At 43.0% G+C, this 19,185-nt stretch overlaps 1 protein-coding gene across 1 annotated transcript in view; it reads left to right on the top strand.

The window, feature by feature from the left end:
- The window catches only part of REV3L (REV3 like, DNA directed polymerase zeta catalytic subunit), a 242,726-nt gene that overhangs the window by 129,089 nt on the left and 94,452 nt on the right, over window positions 1-19,185 (top strand). The window contains exons 6-8 of the mRNA XM_066607067.1: window positions 4,601-4,695; window positions 9,334-9,438; window positions 14,883-14,967. Of these exons, the coding sequence (XP_066463164.1) occupies window positions 4,601-4,695; window positions 9,334-9,438; window positions 14,883-14,967 (285 nt within the window). The remainder of the gene's footprint in view (window positions 1-4,600; window positions 4,696-9,333; window positions 9,439-14,882; window positions 14,968-19,185) is intronic.

Genomic DNA, 19,185 nt, shown 5'->3' with positions numbered 1-19,185 from the left:
ATCACTAGTGTTTTCTTATAGGGATGGGTTAATGAGTTAGTTCTTTTTCCTTCAGCCCTGGGATAATTTGGGTATACCCAAACTTTTTGCCTGCCATTTATTAGAAAATCTAAAACCGTGAAAGAAACCCATCAGAAGAACAGTCTGTCCTAGTGCTAAAACAGGGGGAAAAATCTGAAATAATTTTGTAAAATTATATTTCTTCCAATACTTTTAAAAATGCTGTGTTCTATATACTCCAATTACCCTGTTCCTCCTTGCTTAATTACCAAGACCACCTTTGCTGAACTGGATGGACATATGTCTTTTCTCAGCCTTGCATACTATGTTGCTTGTACAGAGAGGTTGAGTTAACCCTTTGTTCACCATTTATTTTATTTTCTGACCCAGTTCCTAGGCTGGCATTTCAGTCTTGAGGCCTGCATTATTAAAGGCCACATTCTTTTTGTTTCTCATACCTCTTCCCATCTTCCTTTTTGTCATTTATCTTAGACACACTTCCCTCTCAGACTGCCAGATTACATTAATATGAAGGCTGCAATCCCATGCCGTGGCTGGAAAAGGCAGTCGTTCACTGGTTTAGAGATGTCCATCTGGAATGGTGCTTATTGAAATGAAGTGCCTTGACGTTCTGTAGCTACCAGGATTTAAGGCTCATGGGCTTATACAATATATATATATTATAAAAAATAATCCGCACAGAATTTTGCCCCCAAAATAATAAAATTAAAATAAAGTTCAAAGATGGCGATTCACTTTAACCAGCGTGACTCTAATATTAATTTTGTGTAAATTAGGATATGCTTCTAATGAAATTGTCATGAATGACATCAAAATCTCTGTTGAAATGGTTTTCTGAGTTTTTTTTTAAATGCTGCCCATGCCCCATGCTGGGTCCCTAAAGCTCCAGTGTCAGTTCTCCAATCTCCGTGCCAATGCTGTATTTACAGTGCATAGTCACCCAGTTGATGGGGCATCAAAGGATACTGCAACCATCGCAAATCTCAGTGGTCGAGCAATGATGTCTGTGATTGGTTACAGCAGGCTGTTACCTCCCATTCACAGACTGCCTCTGCAGCCTGTGCACAGGGGTGTAACACTAGAGATGCAGGGTCACAAGGCAGGTGAGTATAGTGGTGTTTTATTATTTTGGTGCACAGGCAACATATTAAAAAAAAAAACCCAGAAAATCCCTTTAACCCCTTATTTCTTTTTATTTTTCTCTCCACTTTGAAAAATCATAACTATTTTATTTTTTTTCGCTGTTATACCTACCTGAAGGCTTGTTTTTTGCAGTACAAGTTTTATTTTTTGGTACTATTTAAAGGGGTTTTCCAGGTCATCTATATTTGATTGGCCAGGGTCCGCCACTCGGGACCCCAGCCTATCAGCTGAGAAGGCCCTTACTCTCAGCGGCACTATTCACAGGGGTTGTAGTGAAAGCCACTGCAACGACCCCTGTGTAGTTGCTGGCACTTGTAGTTGCAGAAGCATCCCATTGATTTCAAGGAGTGAGAGTTCCCGAGTGAGTGAGCCCAGCTGATAGCGAGGATAGGTCGTCAATAGTATTTGTGCCTGGAAAAAACCCTTTTAATGTGCAGTGTAATGTACTGAAAAACTTTTAAAAATTTAGAGTGAAGTAGGAAAAAACCCTGTAATTTCTCTATCTTTAAGGGGTATTACTTTCACGGCATGCAAACTGCGAAAGTGACAATTTTTATACCGTGACTCGGTATGAGTCAGTATGATCGCGATAATACCATTTTTTTCTGTACTACTTTAAAAAAGTCACCATCTTCTGACTGCCATCATTATTTTAGCCTTGTGTTGATGGTGTGAGGCCCTGTGGGATAATCTGTGGTTTCTGTTGGTACCATTTTGGAGTACCTTTGACTGCTTCTTGTATAAGTCTTTTCTTGGTCACAGGCAATCATTAATGGCAGTGCTGAGGCCCTGGGCTACCATGATAACTGAACCTTGTGATCTTGTCAGAATTGATAGTGGCATTAAAAGGGTTGACAGCGACAATCTGCGTGAGTGCTGATCCTGGCTGTTGCAGATGGGTGTCAGCTGTCTGACAGCTAGCTACGGCGTGTAAGGAGCAGGATCAGCTCCTGCTCTAAACAAACCACACACGCGGAGGGAATCCATGTATTCCCTTTGGGCTTAAGGGTTTAAAGCTGCTTTTAAATTTACTCCATTTCATCCTGATTTTTCTTGCTAAAAGGCAGACAAAAATGATTCCCCTCTGGAAAAATGTATGTGGGATTATTGTAAAGTAAATGCTCCAATTTTAATTTTCATTATGAACAATCCCTTTATGTTGAAGAGGCCCCCTGACAAGGTTTTCCACAGGTTGTCCTCCGTTCTGGGACCCCAGCAATTAACTGTTCTAGTTTGGTGATCCCTGAAGTGTAGTACATGGGATAAATGGAGTCCTCCATAGAGAGGTAGACGTTCCATGAATGGAAACCCCTCTTCACTAACTCCATGGAGAATCTGTAGCGGGCCCCATCCTGCCCCACGGACATGAGGGCTGAAAATGGCAATTACTCACCTCTCGCACGCTCCGGATCTTCCCTTCTTCGCGGCTTGATCTTCTCTCCGTCGCGGCCGGATCTTCTTTCTTCGGCCCCGCGGATGTGCACAGCACGCCGGTTGCGTGCCACGCACATGCGCGGGCTTGAAGAAAAAAGATCCGGCCGCGACAGAGAGAAGATCAATCCGCGAGGAAAGGAAGATGCGGAGCAGGTGAGTATATTCTGATTTTAGGTCTTCCGCAGATCCGGACGGCTTCCATAGGCTGCAATAGAAGCCTGCGGGAGACCCCCACGAAAATGGAGCATGTCCATTTTTTTTCATGCTCCATATTTTTTTAAATCACTTTTATTGACCATCCGCGGGTGGTCAATGCATTCCTATGGGATGCGGATCCGCGTGCGGATTTTAATTATTGCCCGTGGATATGAGGCCTAAGGCTTTCTGCCCCGGGGCCTTCATGTAAATAGCCAAAACCGATATTCAGATGGAACCCCGAACTGAACCTTTGGTTAACTAGTCACATGCAACCTCGGACCGGGCTCACACGGTCGTAAGCATAAAACGCTGTCTGGGTCGTGCAGCGGTTTACCCATGTGGATCTTCTAGTGACCCGGCCTATTGCTACATACAGCAGTGAAATTATACTGTGCATTACAGGGTATCTCACACATGTTGTCATGCGCAGTCCACCTGTTTTTTAAAAAAATATTTCCTATGTAGTTGTGTAGGGAAGAGTGTATATACACAGCCATAGAGAACAATGGGCTCTCACGCGTGTTTATAAGCAGCAAAATAGAACATGCTGCGTTCTTTTTTGCCCTTGCGCATTATGCAATTCAATCATGCAAATGGGATCAGAACTGCATAAGGAAATGTAATTATTGCCTGTCAATTACCATGGATAATACGGGCGTACACCGTAATACGCGGTAATCATACGCTTATGTAAGCGCGGCCTAAATGTGCAAATCTTTATCTGTACTTAAAGGGGTTGTCTCGCGGCAGCAAGTGGGGTTGTACACTTCTGTATGGCCATATTAATGCACTTTGTAATGTACATTGTGCATTAATTATGAGCCATACAGAAGTTATTCACTTACCTGTTCCGTTGCTAGCGTCCTCGTCTCCATGGTGCCGTCTAATTTCAGCGTCTAATCGCCCGATTAGACGCGCTTGCGCAGTCCGGTCTTCTCCCTTCCGAATGGGGCCGCTCGTGCCGGAGAGCTGCTCCTTGTAGCTCCGCCCCGTCACGTGTGCCGATTCCAGCCAATCAGGAGGCTGGAATCTGCAATGGAGCGCACAGAGCCCACGGTGCACCATGGGAGAAGACCCGCGGTGCATCGTGGGTGAAGATCCCGGCGGCCATCTTACTAAGGTAAGTAAAAAGTCGCGGGAGCGCGGGGATTCGGGTAAGTACTGGACGGTTTTTTTTTTACCCCTGCATCGGGTTTGTCTTGCGCCGAACGGGGGGCCTATTGGAAAAAAAAAAAAACCCGTTTCGGCGCGGGACAACCCCTTTAACATGATCTTTGTTTCTGTCCATTTTGAAGAACAGAATAAAGTTGTCGACAACACTATTCTGTCCTCCAAAATAGATGGAAGCCAGGTGGAACCCCAGTATAGAAAGGCACAGCGTACAGCAAATAGCTGTGTGAATGCAGCCCAAGCTATACTGGTAAGTTGGTAATTCTTTGACAACTGTTAGGGTATTTTCAGAATTTTTCTTGTGAATTTCATCTCTAAAAACTGTGACAAAATCCACCTTTTTTTTTTTGCCACAGATCCGCACGTGGATGTAGCCCTGTCAATGGCAAAATCTGCGTGCATAAATTATTTGGAAAGTCATTTTTCCACATCAAAAAATGAAATGTTACTAGTTGATGCAGAGATGAGCGGAAAAATCTTGGAATTCCGCAGGCAGAAAGATATGGACTTTTTTTATAGACTGAATTCACATGGAAGATTGCACTGCAAATGCTGCCATGTGAACATACTCTAATAATCTGCACCGATTGTTCTACTTTGAATCTACTAAGCAAACTTATGATGTCTCTTACAGCTCCTTATTGTTGGACGGAGTAGAACCACAAAGTACCTGTGAGTTGGAAGTGGACGCTGTAGCTGCTGATATTCTGAACCGCCAAGAAATTGAAGGTATGTTTTTTTGTTTTTGCTTTTGTTGTTCATCTCTGTCAATTATGAAATTGTCTTTTTTTTCTGAAGCCTCTCTATTAATCTTCGTAGGAAAAGCACTACAAGATCCTCCTATCCCATAACCCAGAAATCTGGGTTATTACAAGATGTAGAGTGGATTTAATTTATAGAGATGTGCAAAAAATTGTATCACATGCTTCATTCGGTGTTTTGATACTGCAAATAATAAGCTAGCTGCATAAAACTCTGAACTGTTGCAAGTGTTTTAAATTAAAATTTTTTTTTTTTTATTATTTACAACAGTTTGTGGAGGCTTTATGCAGCTTACTTATTTTCAGTACCAAACACCGAATGCAGCATGTGATGCATTTTTTTTTTGCTCACCTCTGTAATATTAATATAGAAAAGTCTCTGACCAAAAGTAAAATGCATGGGATTGTATTGCTGCAAGGAGCAAGATTTAGTTCAGATTACGCTTTAAAGAGAGTAAGACACTATAAAAGGTTTAATAAGAAGAATTTATTATAATAAAATGATAATTGAGCATAGTGGTGAATAATTGTCCTCCGTTTGTAAACTATCGGATCTAATATACAAAGGATAATGTCTATATACAAGTGATAACTATATACAAAGCATAAAGGTTGCAGATGTCACATAACAAAGTATAAAAATAGCAAGTTACATTATTACCTAAAAGATTACAGATCACATATTACCATCACCAAAGGTTCCCTCACTTCTAGGGGTTCAACAGATGACATCCTCATCTGGTATTGAAGAGTCTGTACTACCCAGAGCTTCTCATCCTTCCATCAGAGATTCCAAGAGCTTCTCCTCATAGCTTCCAAAAGCTACTACTCCTTCATTCCAAAAAGCTACTACTTCTCCATTCCAAAAGCTACTACTTCTTCGTCCCTCTCCTGTCCTTTATACTAGTATAACTTGCTGAGTCATAGGCCATACTCTCCAAGCTTTGCAAACCAAGATGTTATCAAACTCTGGAATTGACCAGTTTCTATAGAGTGATAAGATCTAGTCAGACAAGGTCTACCTTCTAGACAATAGATATGTATATGGCAGGCTCCTACAAAGACAGACTGATTGGTGTTATAACAAACATCAAAGCCATTCTCTTACTTACACATGATAAACTTGTAGAACAGGTCTGAGGTTAATTTCTTAGAATGTAGGGCCTAGTTGATATATTAAAGCCTGTTCAGATATATATATATATATAGAATCAAGGATTAATGGCTACAAAATAGCCATAAAAGTATTTCCATTACAGGGATAAAAACAAAAAAGGTGGATTGCACTCACGGAATTAACCTCCAGTCAAGGCAGGGTGCAATAGGCTGGCTTGCATGATAGACTTGGAGGCCTTAGTTAGGCCTCTGTTTGCTATGGCAACCCATTGTCACTACGTAATCACTTTGCGGGGTGACGGAGGAACTATTACTCTTGGCAAGTAATGGCCCTTTTAAACTAGATGACCCGTCGGGCGCTCATCCGGCGATGATGGTTCCTGTGCCTTTATGCTTTTCATAAATGGAGGCGGAGCAGGCCCGGGATTGTTCCGACCCGCCAACTTCCATTCACAGTAGGTAGGTACACATTCATAGATGAATGACTGGCTGCTTACATGGGCCTATCGTTGTTTAGTTTTTATTCAACGCAATAACTGAACAACTAAAGATAAGCGAATCAAGTATTGTTTGCCGTTCAGCTGGTGCATGCATTTACACTGTACAATAACCTGCAGACTCTCGCTGGACCGCAGGAGTCTAAACTATTATCGGCCCACATAAAAGCTGCCAAAGTGATTAAATCGTCGTTATTTGATGTTTGTCCTCTCCAGGCCATCACAGCAAGAGCCCGGCTGTCAGAATCGTAAGGTCCCTTAATGGCTGCTTAAAAAACACATATGGTTGGTCACTGAGGGGTTTAAAGTTATCGGTGCTTAGATGATTTATCCCCTTTTTTCCTTTTTAATTTAGTAATTTTCTACTTGATTAGCATTATAATGAATTAGATTCCTGGAGGCAGTGTATATGATGGAATTGCTGTCCACCCTGTCTGCACAACATGAGAAGATGTGCCTTATAGTAATTGATTTTTGAGGCTATGATGTGTCATGACTAGTTCTTCCAGATATCTCTGCCACCACTGCTGTTTCTTTTGTCAGGTGTTTATATTCATTCTTTTGAGCGATAATTATTGTGTGCCTTTTAAGCGCAAGGCGATCGCTTAAACGTTGAGTGATCACTTTGCGCTTCGAGCAGGGGATGCAGAAGACAAGCAGGGCTGCTTGTCTTCTGCATCCAGCTGTTCTCTGCTCGGAGCGTCCCGTTGTTATACAGTCGAGCGCGCCGAGCAGGGTATGAAGAACACAGCTCTGTTCTTCATACCCAGCCTGTCATCAGGGAATGGCATACAATAGTATCCGCTGTATCCTGCTGTAAACTCCTGATAAAGCCCATGGTTGTTTTTCAGCATGCTGAAAAACAACAATCAGCGACTCCGTAACGAAAACTGATGTCCGTGCAGTTACACACAATGATTATCGCTCAAAATACGGCTTTGACCGATTTTTGAGCAAAAAACGTTGTCTAAATCAGCCTTAAGACTGTTTTCACACCGTCAAGAAAACCATGCGAGCTTTGTGCGTTGCGAGACGCACAAATCTCTCACAGATATAATCCCATTCTATTGGATGGGTTAATTCACATCAGTGATGCTTTCCTGCAAGGCACCGCATTGCGATGCTATCTTTCTGCCATATCGCCTATTCTATCGCATGGACAAACAATGAATGCATTTGTTATTTATGCATTCATGCATGCACAATAAGTTTGTCGTTCAGTTTCTGCGTGCATAACTGAAAGACGGATCTATGAATGCCTGCCTGCTTACTGTGAATGGAGGCGGGCGGGCAGATCAATCCCAGACCTGATACACCTCCATTCACTGAGTGAGGATGGCTCCTGTGTAAAGGCACAGGAATGATCATCACTAGGATGACATGTTGGGCATCTGTGACAGACAGGTTATTCCATGTAAAAGCACCCAGAGGCTACATGCAAACGAGCGAGAATCTAGCACGCGTTTTGTACATTGCAAGACGAATATGAACTCTATTCTTTTGAATGGAGTTACTGACATGAGTGATTTTTTTTTTTAATTCCCCCCCCCCCCCTCCCAGCAATGCTGCGAGGTTACAAATCACTGCATGTCTCTAGGAACACCTCATCCATTGTTGAAAACGTGACCTTTAAAGGCATCACATGACACTCGTCCATGTGCATGTAGCTTTAGGCTGTATTCACACAGCTAATTTTCCCTTGCAAGTTCTGTCTGATTCTGAGATAGAGAACTTGCACAGGAAAAAAACTTATTCATTTCAATGGGTTAATTGACACATGCGATTTTTCTCTCAATAACCAGAGTTTGAAAAATCTATGATGCTTGTCCGATTTTTGTGCAATTCCCATTTTCTCTGGGAGCATAATAAAGAATCACAATTGCAAATATATATATCACAAAAGCGGCCAGCAGGGGGGCGCGGGCGTTGCAGGAGATTTCTCTCCTCCCCTGCCGTTCTCCATTGACTTAATATAGTGGCCATTAAGTACTGAACGGCCGCTGTTTACACTGAACCATCAGCAATCGGCTCATTGTCCATCGTTTATGCAGCAGGTGCACGGGAGCTAGTATGTGCGAGGACAAGTGTCGGGCATTGTTTGCCCCACAGCCGTTCTGTCTAAAAGGGCCTTTACACAAGGCGAATTGCCTGAATGGTTATTAAATCAAATGAATGTTCCCAATCATAGTCTGGTGTAAACGTGTGGTGAGTTAATAATCAGCGATGGCTCACTTGATTGTTATAGCCTCTTTTATACTGACCTAAAAATTATCGTATGTGGTCAGTACATCCACTTATGTAAACAGACATCTGTCACAGGTAGATGGTGTCACAAGGCAGAATCGGGATACAATGTAGAAGATGGAGTTACAAGAACATACAATATTTATTTTAGAACAGATGAATACAAGTGAGAACAGTGGAATAGCAAGCTATTATTTCCCACTGCAGTCTTTCCCAATGTTGGCGATGCTACGGTGTTTCCTTGAAAATAAGACCCCTTCTTATAATATTTTTTGCCCCAAAAGGCACAGGGTCTCATTTTTGGGGGGTGTCTTATACTCGCCTAGCAGGTGTTGTCTGGATCCCTCCCGCTGCTCTCAGGAGCTCTGGGCAGGCTTGCTTGCAGTTGTCAGTGCCGAAGGAAGCCTGTCTTGCTGGTAACAGGTTTGAAAATCCCGCCTCCAGTCAGAGATTGCTCTGATTGGCTCTTGAGCGCCCACTACACATCTGGCTGTTTGTAATGGAAATAGTGTGATAGGAGGAAAGAGACACAATTGTACAGGTGACTACAATTACACAAAAGTTACAATTATTGTACCATATCAATCCAAGTCTTGGGATCATCATTAAAACACTTGCTTATATTGGCACTTGTTTTAACTGTTTACCTGCTGGTGTAAAATCACTTTATATTTTTAGACATTAAAAAAACTGACTGGCACATGTAAAACAAATGGGCATTGTTCTTTTTTTCTTTTTTTTCTCTACAGCTCAGATAGGAAAGAATCCTGGTCTGCAAGCAATATGGGAAGATGAGAAACAACGTCGTAGAGAGAAGCAGGAGTCTTCCCAGATTGCTCCACCAGAATCACAAGGTAAACAGAGCGTAGATATTAATATAGACATGGTTAGACGAAAGAGAGAACTTCTTGTTTATTAGACTCAGTCCCTAAGACTGTATGATCTAAATTGTTCTATTTTCCATCAAGGGGATTACAATATGGTCAACAGAATGTAAATGCTTAGCATCTGCTGATAACTCATTACTATACAGCCACACACTTCTGTCACCTCTTTAATGGCGAAGTTAGATGCTCTTGGACTATTTTTAAGGTCAACGCAGCCAAATCTGAAGCACTCAATGTAAATCTTCCTCATTCCCAACTATCCTCCTTCTTGTAGAACTACCCATTTACCTGGCTACCCAATGGCATCAAGTACTCGAGGATCCATATTCATGCTGATTTAGGTCAAGTAGATGAGCACAATTTTGAGCATCCCCTCTGGGTGAGTGGTATGCCATAAGACCAATAATGGCTCACTGCTCACATGTTGCAGGTTGCTAACTAAGCGGAAGGCATGGGGGCGGCGTGCTGTTAAAAACAAAATAAAATGGATTTTGTTTAACTGCAGCTGCTCTAGGCCTTGCTCCATAGCTTAATGCTCTAAGTCCACTTCGCATTGTTTGCTTGAACCCTGCTATATCTGACGGTCCCGTTGAAGTGAAGCTGCCCACACTTTGGGATGTGCTACTCCAACATTCTTGGGCCCACTGGTAGTCCTGCAGTTGGAACCCCACCGATCAGTAAGTTATCCGTTGTTCTGTAGTTGAGCAATAACTTGCTTTGTTGGAGCAACCCCTTTACCCCTTCCCGCTCCAGGGCGTACATTTACATTCTGGAGCGTCGGGGTATGTATGCAGAGAGGTCGCGGGGTGACCTCTCTGCATACAGCACGAGCCTCAGCTGTTCACTACAGCTGATACCCGCGGACAATAGCCGCAATCAGTCATTCGCTGCTATTAACCCTTTAAATGGCGCTGTCAATCCTGACAGCGGCATTTAAATCCCACGAACCATGTTCGGGGGTCCCGCACGGCCTCCCCGCAGTAAGATTGGGGGAGCCGTGCAGGTGCAGTGGTAGCTGGGGGCCTTTTGAAAGGCCCCAGGGCTGCCTTAGCAGACTGCCTATCAAGCCATCCCTGTGGGGTGGCTTGATAGAATGCCTGTCAAATGGCAGTATGACGTAATGCTATAGCATTACGTCATACTGCAGGAGCGATCAAAGCATCGCTGGTTGTAGTCCCCCAGGGGGACTTTAAAGTAAGGTTAAAAAAAAAAATTTTTTTATTGTAGTAAAAAAAAAAAAAAATAATAAAAAAAATAAAAATAAATATATATATATTTATTTATTTTTTTTATTTATTTTTTTTAAATCGCTCTCCTTTTGCATTATCAATTATTAAAAATCTAAATCATAAAATAAAAATACATGTTTGGTATCGCCGCGTCCGTAAAAGTCCGATCTATCAAAATAGCGCATTATTTTTCCCGCACGGTGAACGTCGTCTGAAAAAAAAAAACGCCAGAAATGCACTTTTTCAGTCACCCTGTCTCCCAAAAAAAATGCAATAAAAAGCAATTAAAAGTTGTTTATATTCCAAATCGGAAACTACTGGACATCCCGCAAAAAATGAGCCCTTGCTCAACTGCGTCTTCGGAAAAATAAAAAAGTTATTGAGCGCACAAGATGACTGCAGAAAATAATTGAAAAAACTTAAATGTCGTTGAAAAAAAGTGTAGTATAGTAAAAAAAAAAAACTATTCAAGTTTGGTATCATAGCAATCGTACTGACCCGTAGAATAAAGTTATCATGTCACTTTTGTTTTAGTTTGTGCGCCGTAAAAACGACGCACTGAAAGATGGCGGAATGTTTGTTTTTTGTTTTTTTTTTCATTTTACTCTTCTTATAATGTTTTAAAAGTTTTTCAGTACATTAGATGGTAATTTAAATAGCACCATTAAAAACTACAACTCGTCCCACAAAAAACAAGCCCTCCTACAGCGACGTCAATGGATAAATAAAGGAGTTATGATTTTTTTTTTAAAAGGGGGAGGAAAAAACGAAAATGGGAAAAAAAAGGGCCGCATCATGAAGGGATTAATGTTCTTCTGCACCGCTAGATTACGCCTACAAAAACTACACTTTCTAAGCTGCATTTGATTGACCATTAGGATTAATTAGGGCACAATCCTATTGGTTCAACCACCGAAGTATCTGGAAAAGTCAAAGGCAGCAGATAGCCGCTGCTAGTACTTGTGTGTGTTGATTGGAATTTAAAGGAAAACAATTTTTTTGCAGTGCAACTGAGGAAAGCCAACTCTCCAGTATTCTGTGAGGTAGTGGGTGGCTCCACAGTGATCCAAGCATTCACTTGTTAAAGGGGATGTGTGAGGAAAAAGAGAATTAATGGCCTGGGATGCGATAAAATAAAAAAAAAGATTGCATACTCGTCTGTCTTTAGGACGCAGCTAACTGGTCCCAGCTTCCTCGTCCTTCCATTTGGAGACTGTAGCTTCACTGTCCCTAACTCCTGCCATCATGGCACTTAGGATGTGAGCACTGATGCCTGGATCTTGGTAGGCGACACTGCAGACTCTGATTGGCTGCAGCTGTCACCTGACTTCCAGAGGTGGAGGACATAGGCAGGACAGTGGGAGCCAGTCAGCTGGGTCCCCAAAAGGCCAAAGACTGGTAAGTGCTTTTTTTTTTTTTTTTTTTTAAATCTTTTCATTTAGTCACCGGCCCGATCTTTAATTTTTTTAGTCTTTTTCTCACACAACTTCTTAACCCTTTTCAATCCAATTTTCCTGCCACCCGCAAACTCCCCAGCTCTTATTTGCTTTGGGTGGGAAAGCGCATTGTGGATTCCTTGGAATAACTTCACAGAAGCACACAAAAATTAGCAATTGTTTTGAAAATTAAATGTGAGTTATGAGTATTTCACATCGGGAGGATCATTTCTAAAAATCCTGTAAATGTGTGTGTATATTGATATTACATACATTTATATAATTAGACTATTCATTTCTCTAATGATTATTGGGCATATAGGCATCCTGTGACTGCATACAATGTGTGTAGCATATGTCTCTAACACTATGGAGAAAAGGCCTCCAATGTCAGAGGCTGTTCTGCATATGTATATTACACTATGCAGAAGAGCGCTCCAATATCGGAAACCTGTGTAGGATCTCGCCCAACCTGGAAGCTTTGCAGGATAATGAGGTCCGACGCTGTATTGGAAAGGGTTAAAGTTTGGTTTTCTAAGGCCTCATGTCCACTGGGAAAAGAAGAATTAAAATCCGCAGCGGATTTTAACTCTTCACCCGCATGCGGATCCGCACCCCATAGGGATGCATTGACCACCCGCGGGTAGATAAATACCCGCGAATGGTCAATAAGAGTGAATTAAAAAAAATATGGAGCATAAAAAAAAAAAGACATGCTCCATTTAGGCACGGGGCTCCCTTGGGGACGGCTCCCGCAGGCTTCTATGGAAGCCGTCCGGATCCGCGGGAGACCTAAAATCAGAATATACTCACCTGCTCCGAACGCTCGGGATCTTCCCTTCTTCGCGGCTTGATCTCTCCGTCGCGGCAGGATCTTCTTTCTTCAAGCCACTGGATGTGCCCTGCGCATGCGCGCGGCATGCAGAGCACATCCGCCAGCCGCGACGGAGAGAAGATCCGGCCGCGACGGAGAGAAGATCCGGCGCGTGCGGTAAGTAATTGTTATTTTAATGCCTCATGTCCGCGGGGCAGGAGGGACCCGCTACGGATTCTCCTTGGAGAATCCGTAGCGGGCCTGATTTTCCCCGTGGACATGAAGCCTAAGTCTAGAAGATTGGGAGGTGGCTTCTTAGGCTGGCTTCACACTGCCGATAAAACCGCGCAACATTTCTGCGTTTTGAGAAGCGCAGTAATGCAAAGAATGGGGTCATACAAATGAGCGTTCCCCCCCCCCCCCCCCCCCCCTTTTCCTGCATGGCACCGCGATGCTATGCAAGACACAAATCGTGGCATGTTCTATCTGGCTTTGTGATCTCTCATCGCAGCCCCATTGTTTTTGTTTTGAGACTCACAAATCTCACACAGATATGATCCCCATTCTTTTGAATGAGTTAATTGAAATTAGGGATATTTTCCTGGCTGGGAACTTTCTACAATAATGCCAATTGTTTTCAAAAGCAATGGCAGACGTTCCCTTCATCTCAGAAGTGATGCGAGACTGTTTTTACAGAAAACCGCCTCACATCCCTGGGGCCTTCACATAAATGGTGAGGGTGATTTTTAAAAAAAACTTTTTTTGCCTTTTTGCTTCTTTCTTAAAACATGCCTTATGGCCTATTTACACGTAACTACTATGGCTCAAAATTTGTTCAAACAAACTTTTTTAAACGATAATCGTGCAGTGTAAATACAAAATAAATGACTTACTATGTGCTCGCAAGTCTTTATCACTGACTTTCAGCATAAAAATAAATGCTGAATTGCTGGCTTCTCTTTACGTGTAAATGCTCTCCACTTAGCCCTTCACATAAAAGGTGAAGCAAGAACCCAGTCATCCAGCGGTGAAGTCTATCTGTCTAAATGCTGCACGGTGACGTCAGCACTCGTGCAGCCGTTTAGCCAACTCTTGTCCCATGTAAAAGGGTCATTACTTCATTCAAACTTGATTGACAGTCTGATTTCACCCATTGAGAGTGAGCGGTGGGGTCCGCACACTTGACACATCGACTGTGCTGACAGCCGGAGCTACGAAGAGCACATCTGGGCAAAGGAAGGTGAATCAGAAAAACCCCACACAAAACAGGGATATTTATAATGGGGCCGTGGCTGCAGTCTTGCTGCCAGGCCCCCTCATTCTCCTGACAAGTCCTCTCTACCTTTTGGTTCACAGTGGACAAAACCAGAGTGACAAAAACAAATGTGTGGTAGCTAAAGTTTATTGAAGAAAAAAGTTTTTGCAAATGCTGGTTGAGGGCTTCTTTACACGACCGTATATCGGCCAGTGTTTTCACCAAAGCAGTTTTCACCTCACCGCCTCCCTGCCTCTTTCCTCCACTCCGGCATTTGCAATGGGAGGGGGAGGGGGCGGAGCTAAACTCCACTCTGTCCCACCCACTCCCATTGCTGGCTATAGGGAGGGATGTGAGCTTAGCTCCGCTTCTATCCCGCCCACTTCCATTGCAAACTGCTCAGAGGGGAGGAGAGAAGCAGAGAGCTGGTGAGGGAGAGGGAAGGGAGAGACTGCTCAGATGGAAGTGTATATCGGCCGGCCGTGAAAATGCCGGCCAACATATGCTCGTGTAAATAAGCCCTTCGCTATCCCATAACAGCCACACTTTCATAAAAAGAGAAATGGTAAAGGGAACAACCGGGAGAATGGCTTCAGTGTTTAAAAAGTAAACCTTTGGTATCGGTTTGGAAACCTTGTTTTATGTTAAATAATTTTAGCATGCTTTTTTGTCTCAAGATCGTGGATTAACATCTGTGACAGAAAGTGAAAAAATCTTTCAGAAAAGACTTAAAGAAATTTTGAAACAAAATGACTTCTCAGTGTAAGTACAAGACATCTTATAAGACATCTTCTAAGCAAGGTAAATAAATAGTTGTACTTAGTTAAGAACTTGACCAATTTACTAGTATTTAAACTAGTTACTGGAAAGCAAAATTAAGCTACTTGTATTTGTGGTCACAAATTTAGGTTCTCTGGAGTAAACCTAAATGAGACGCGTGCATAACGTAATATATAAAGTGCTGTTTTGCATTGTCACAGGCTGTAACAATTCTAGCAGTATTATGCTTATCCCCTTCACAACCACTATACGTATATTGTAGGGTCACAGGGGGGGGGTTTATGAATTGGGTTTTGGAGTCTAGTCTGCTATTCATCCGGTGGGTGTCAGCCATTTCAAACAGTTACCAGCAATGGCAACGACTAACTAGCTCCGATCACAGCCGATTAAATGTTTGGATGCTGCATTGTCTAAACAGCTAGGTGAAGAGAGGTTCGTCCTCTGCCCCGTTGGCCCCTCCCGGTGATCAAGTGCTGGTGTGTTGGCTTGGCAGCCCAGGGCCTTGTGAAGGCTCCCATGGTTATTATGCATTTCCTTTATGGTGGGCAGCATAAAGTAGTGACACACATTCTGATTTCAGTGGTCTGTCACTCATAGGGTAAAGGGCAGTTGTTTTTTTTTAAATGTACAGGTTGTTTTTGCCACTGCCAGCAAGAGATGAGTCCAACTTATCAATGAGGTGCTGCTAGCCCCACTCATCCAGTCTCATTGACCGTTTTCTAGATGGAGAACTAGCTGCCTATTTCAAAGAAAAAATCGACAACATCTGAAAAGAAATCTCCAAAAACTGCACAGCTAGCCCTGATCCCAGTCTTCGCAGCACTGCATCCAGCACTCAGTCACTATGTTAGAACCAACGACAGAAGAGGTCTCTAGGCTGCTCTCTGCTGCCCGCCCAACCACCTGCGCTAGCGACCCTGTCACCTCCTCTGGTCCCTTTCCCCAGCCCTCATTACTCACCTCACCACAATCTGCAACCTCTTCCTAACCTCTGGCACTTTCCCCTCCTCATTTAAACACTCCATCATATCCCCTCTGCTTAAAAAAACAACCCTTGACCTGACTGATGCTGCCAACTACCGACCCATCTCAAACCTCCCCTTCATCTCAAAATTACTAGAATGCCTGGTCTACTCCCGCCTCACACGCTTTCTCTGACAACTCGCACCTCGTCCCTCTCCAGTCTGTTTTTTTCTCTCTCAAAAGTATCAAATTACCTGATGACAGCAAAGTCGAGAGGTGACTACTCCCTACTAATCCTCCTTGACCTGTATGCTGCCTTTGACACTGTGGACCATAATCTCCTTCTCATTATGCTCCGCTCTATTGGTCTAAAGAACACTGCTCTGTCCTGGTTCTCCTCCTACCTCTGTGACCACGCTTTCAGTGTCTCCTTTGCTGGCTCTATCTCCTCTCCACTTCCTCTCTCTCTTGGGGGTACCCAATAACTCATTCCTTGGTCTCCTTCTCTTCTCTATCTACACAGCCCCAATTGGACAAACCATCCACAAAGTTGGCCTCTAATACCATCTCTGCGCTGACGACACCCAACTATACACCTCTTGCCATGAGATCTCTGAACCATTCCTCCAAAATATCACTGACTGCTGTCTCTAATACTATGTCCTCCCTTTTTCTCAAACTTAACCTCTCTAAAACTGACCGTCATGTCTTTCCACCATCCAACCAACCTCCCCTCAACATCGCCATTCCAGTGTCTGGCACTATCATAACCGCCAGACAGCATGCCCGTTGCCTTGGGGTCACACTGAACTCTGACCTCTCCCCCCACATCCAATCTTTGGCCCAAATATGCCACATGCACCTCAGAAATATTGCTAAAATATGTCTGTTCCTTACCATTGACACGCTAAAGACGCTCGTGGTCGCCCTCATCCATTCCCGACTTGACTACTGCAACTCGCTACTCATTGTTCCAGTCCAATCCATACTAAATGCGGCAGCTAGGCTCATTTTTCTAACCAGCCGTTACTCAGACGCCTCTGCACTATGCAGTCCCTGCTTTGGCTGCCCATCTACTGCAGAACTAAATTTAAACTCCTCACCCTCACCCACAAAGCTCTGCATGGCGCCGCACCACCATACATCGCCTCCCTCCTGTCCGTACACCACCTAACGTGCTCACTACAATCCGCTAAAACGCTCGGACTAAATACCCCTCTAACACGAACCTCACATGCTCACCTTCAGTACTTCACCAGAGCAGCGCCCATCCTCTGGAACGTCTACCCCAAGGCATCCGGACAATTCCCTATGCACGAAATTTCAAACACTTCTTAAAAACGCACATCTTCAGGGAGGCATACCTAGTCCCCCTGCTCCCCACGGCTCCCCATACCTTTCACCCTACCTATCACATAGACTTCTACCCCTGCACCTCCTTACCGCCCCACCCCGTTTGCTTTTATAATTGATTTTCACATAAAATCCCCTACTGCCTGTGTTCCCCATGCCTTGCTCCCCTCCTTGCACCCCCACTTCATTTGTTTCAAATTGATTGCATCTCGCATTGTAATTGTTGTATTGTTTGCATTTATCCCATGCTTGAAAGTGCTGTGGAATAAGTTGGCGCTATACAAATAAAGATTATTATTTATTAATTAAATTGCCAGTCACTGAGGATGGGCATGGGCAGCGGCACACGATAATTCAAATTCCGCTCTTGCTGGGAGCTGCAGGAACATGCTATCCACTGCACATTTTTGATACTTGTATTTACATTATCTTTGGTTCTTCGACCATTTGATTTGAATGTGGCTCTGCCTTGTGGTGTTTTCACTTTCACATTAAATAATTTATTTAAAAAAGAAAGACCATGGTGACTAGACGTGCCAAAAGTGGGACAGTCTTCCCAAAAGCGGGACAAAAGGCTGTCCTCTTTAGGGACCCTGGGGACAGCGAGACACAGCGTCCCAAGGCGGGACTGACCCGCCTAAATCGGGTTGTCTGGTCACCTTAACCCTTTAGTGACCAAGCCTGTTTGCGCCTTAATGACCAGGCCAAATTTTGCAAATCTGACATGTGTCACTTTAACATGTTTTTTCGCCACATGTTGTACTTCATTTAGGCGGAAAAAATAGACCGATAGAATTTGTGTTTATTTATTAAAAGCGCCAAAATTGGGAAAATTTTGAAGAAAATCGTCATTTTTTCACATTTCCAACTGCAATATCTTAAATATGTGCAAACATAATATAGAAATTTTTGCTAAGATTTATATTTCCACCCGTTTACTTTATTTTGGGCGCACATTGGAAAAACGTTCGCTTTTTTTTAACCATTTAGGAGACGTACAAATGTAACATTACTTTTCAGCATTTTGAGGAACACTTTTGGATTGGAAGATTGGAAAGGCTCATAGGAGTCAAAATGATAGATACCCCCACAAGTGACCCCATTTTAAAAACTACACCCCTTAGTGTATTCACTGAGGGGTGTCATGAGTATTTTGACCCCACAGTTTTTTTTCAGGAATTAATTCAACTTAGAGGAGAAAAAGTAAAATTTCATATTTTTGCAAATCTATCATTTTAAAGACATATATTTTTTTTCCTATAGTTTACATGAAAATGAGGATTTACACCCCAAAATTGATACCCCTATTTCTCCAGTGTTCATAAATATACCCATTGTGGCCCTAATGTTATATCTGAGTCCACAACGGGGCCCAAAATGAAAGGAGTAATCAGTGTCTTTCAAAACAGAAATTTTGCTTGAAGTCCTTTTAGGCCCCATAGCACACATGTAGAGTTCTTGAGCGCCCAAAACCATAGAAAACCCCCACAAATGACACTATTTTGAAAACTAGACTCCTTAACGAATTTATCTAGGGGTGTACTGCATATTTTGACCCCACAGTTTGTGAATGAATTCAAGCCAAGCAAAAGGAAAAAATTGTGATTTTCGCTTTTTTGGCAATTCTGTCATTTTAAAAACCGCTTTTTTTGTACAGCACACACATGAAGGAAGGCTTGCACCCCAAAATGGATACCCCTGTTTGTACTGTTTTCAGAAACATACCCATTGTGGCCCTAATATTATGTCCGCATGCACAACAGGGCCCAAAATGAAAGGAGTAATCGGTGGCTTTCAGAACAGAAATTTTGCTTGAATTCCTTTTAGGCGCCATTGCCCACTTGTAGAGTTCTTGAGCGGCCAAAACCATAGAGAACCCCCACA

Source organism: Eleutherodactylus coqui, chromosome 1 (assembly GCF_035609145.1).
Source record: "Eleutherodactylus coqui strain aEleCoq1 chromosome 1, aEleCoq1.hap1, whole genome shotgun sequence".
NCBI lineage: Eukaryota > Metazoa > Chordata > Amphibia > Anura > Eleutherodactylidae > Eleutherodactylus > Eleutherodactylus coqui.
Note: the sequence above shows the minus strand (reverse complement) of the source record. Positions and strands in the feature narration are given on the sequence as shown.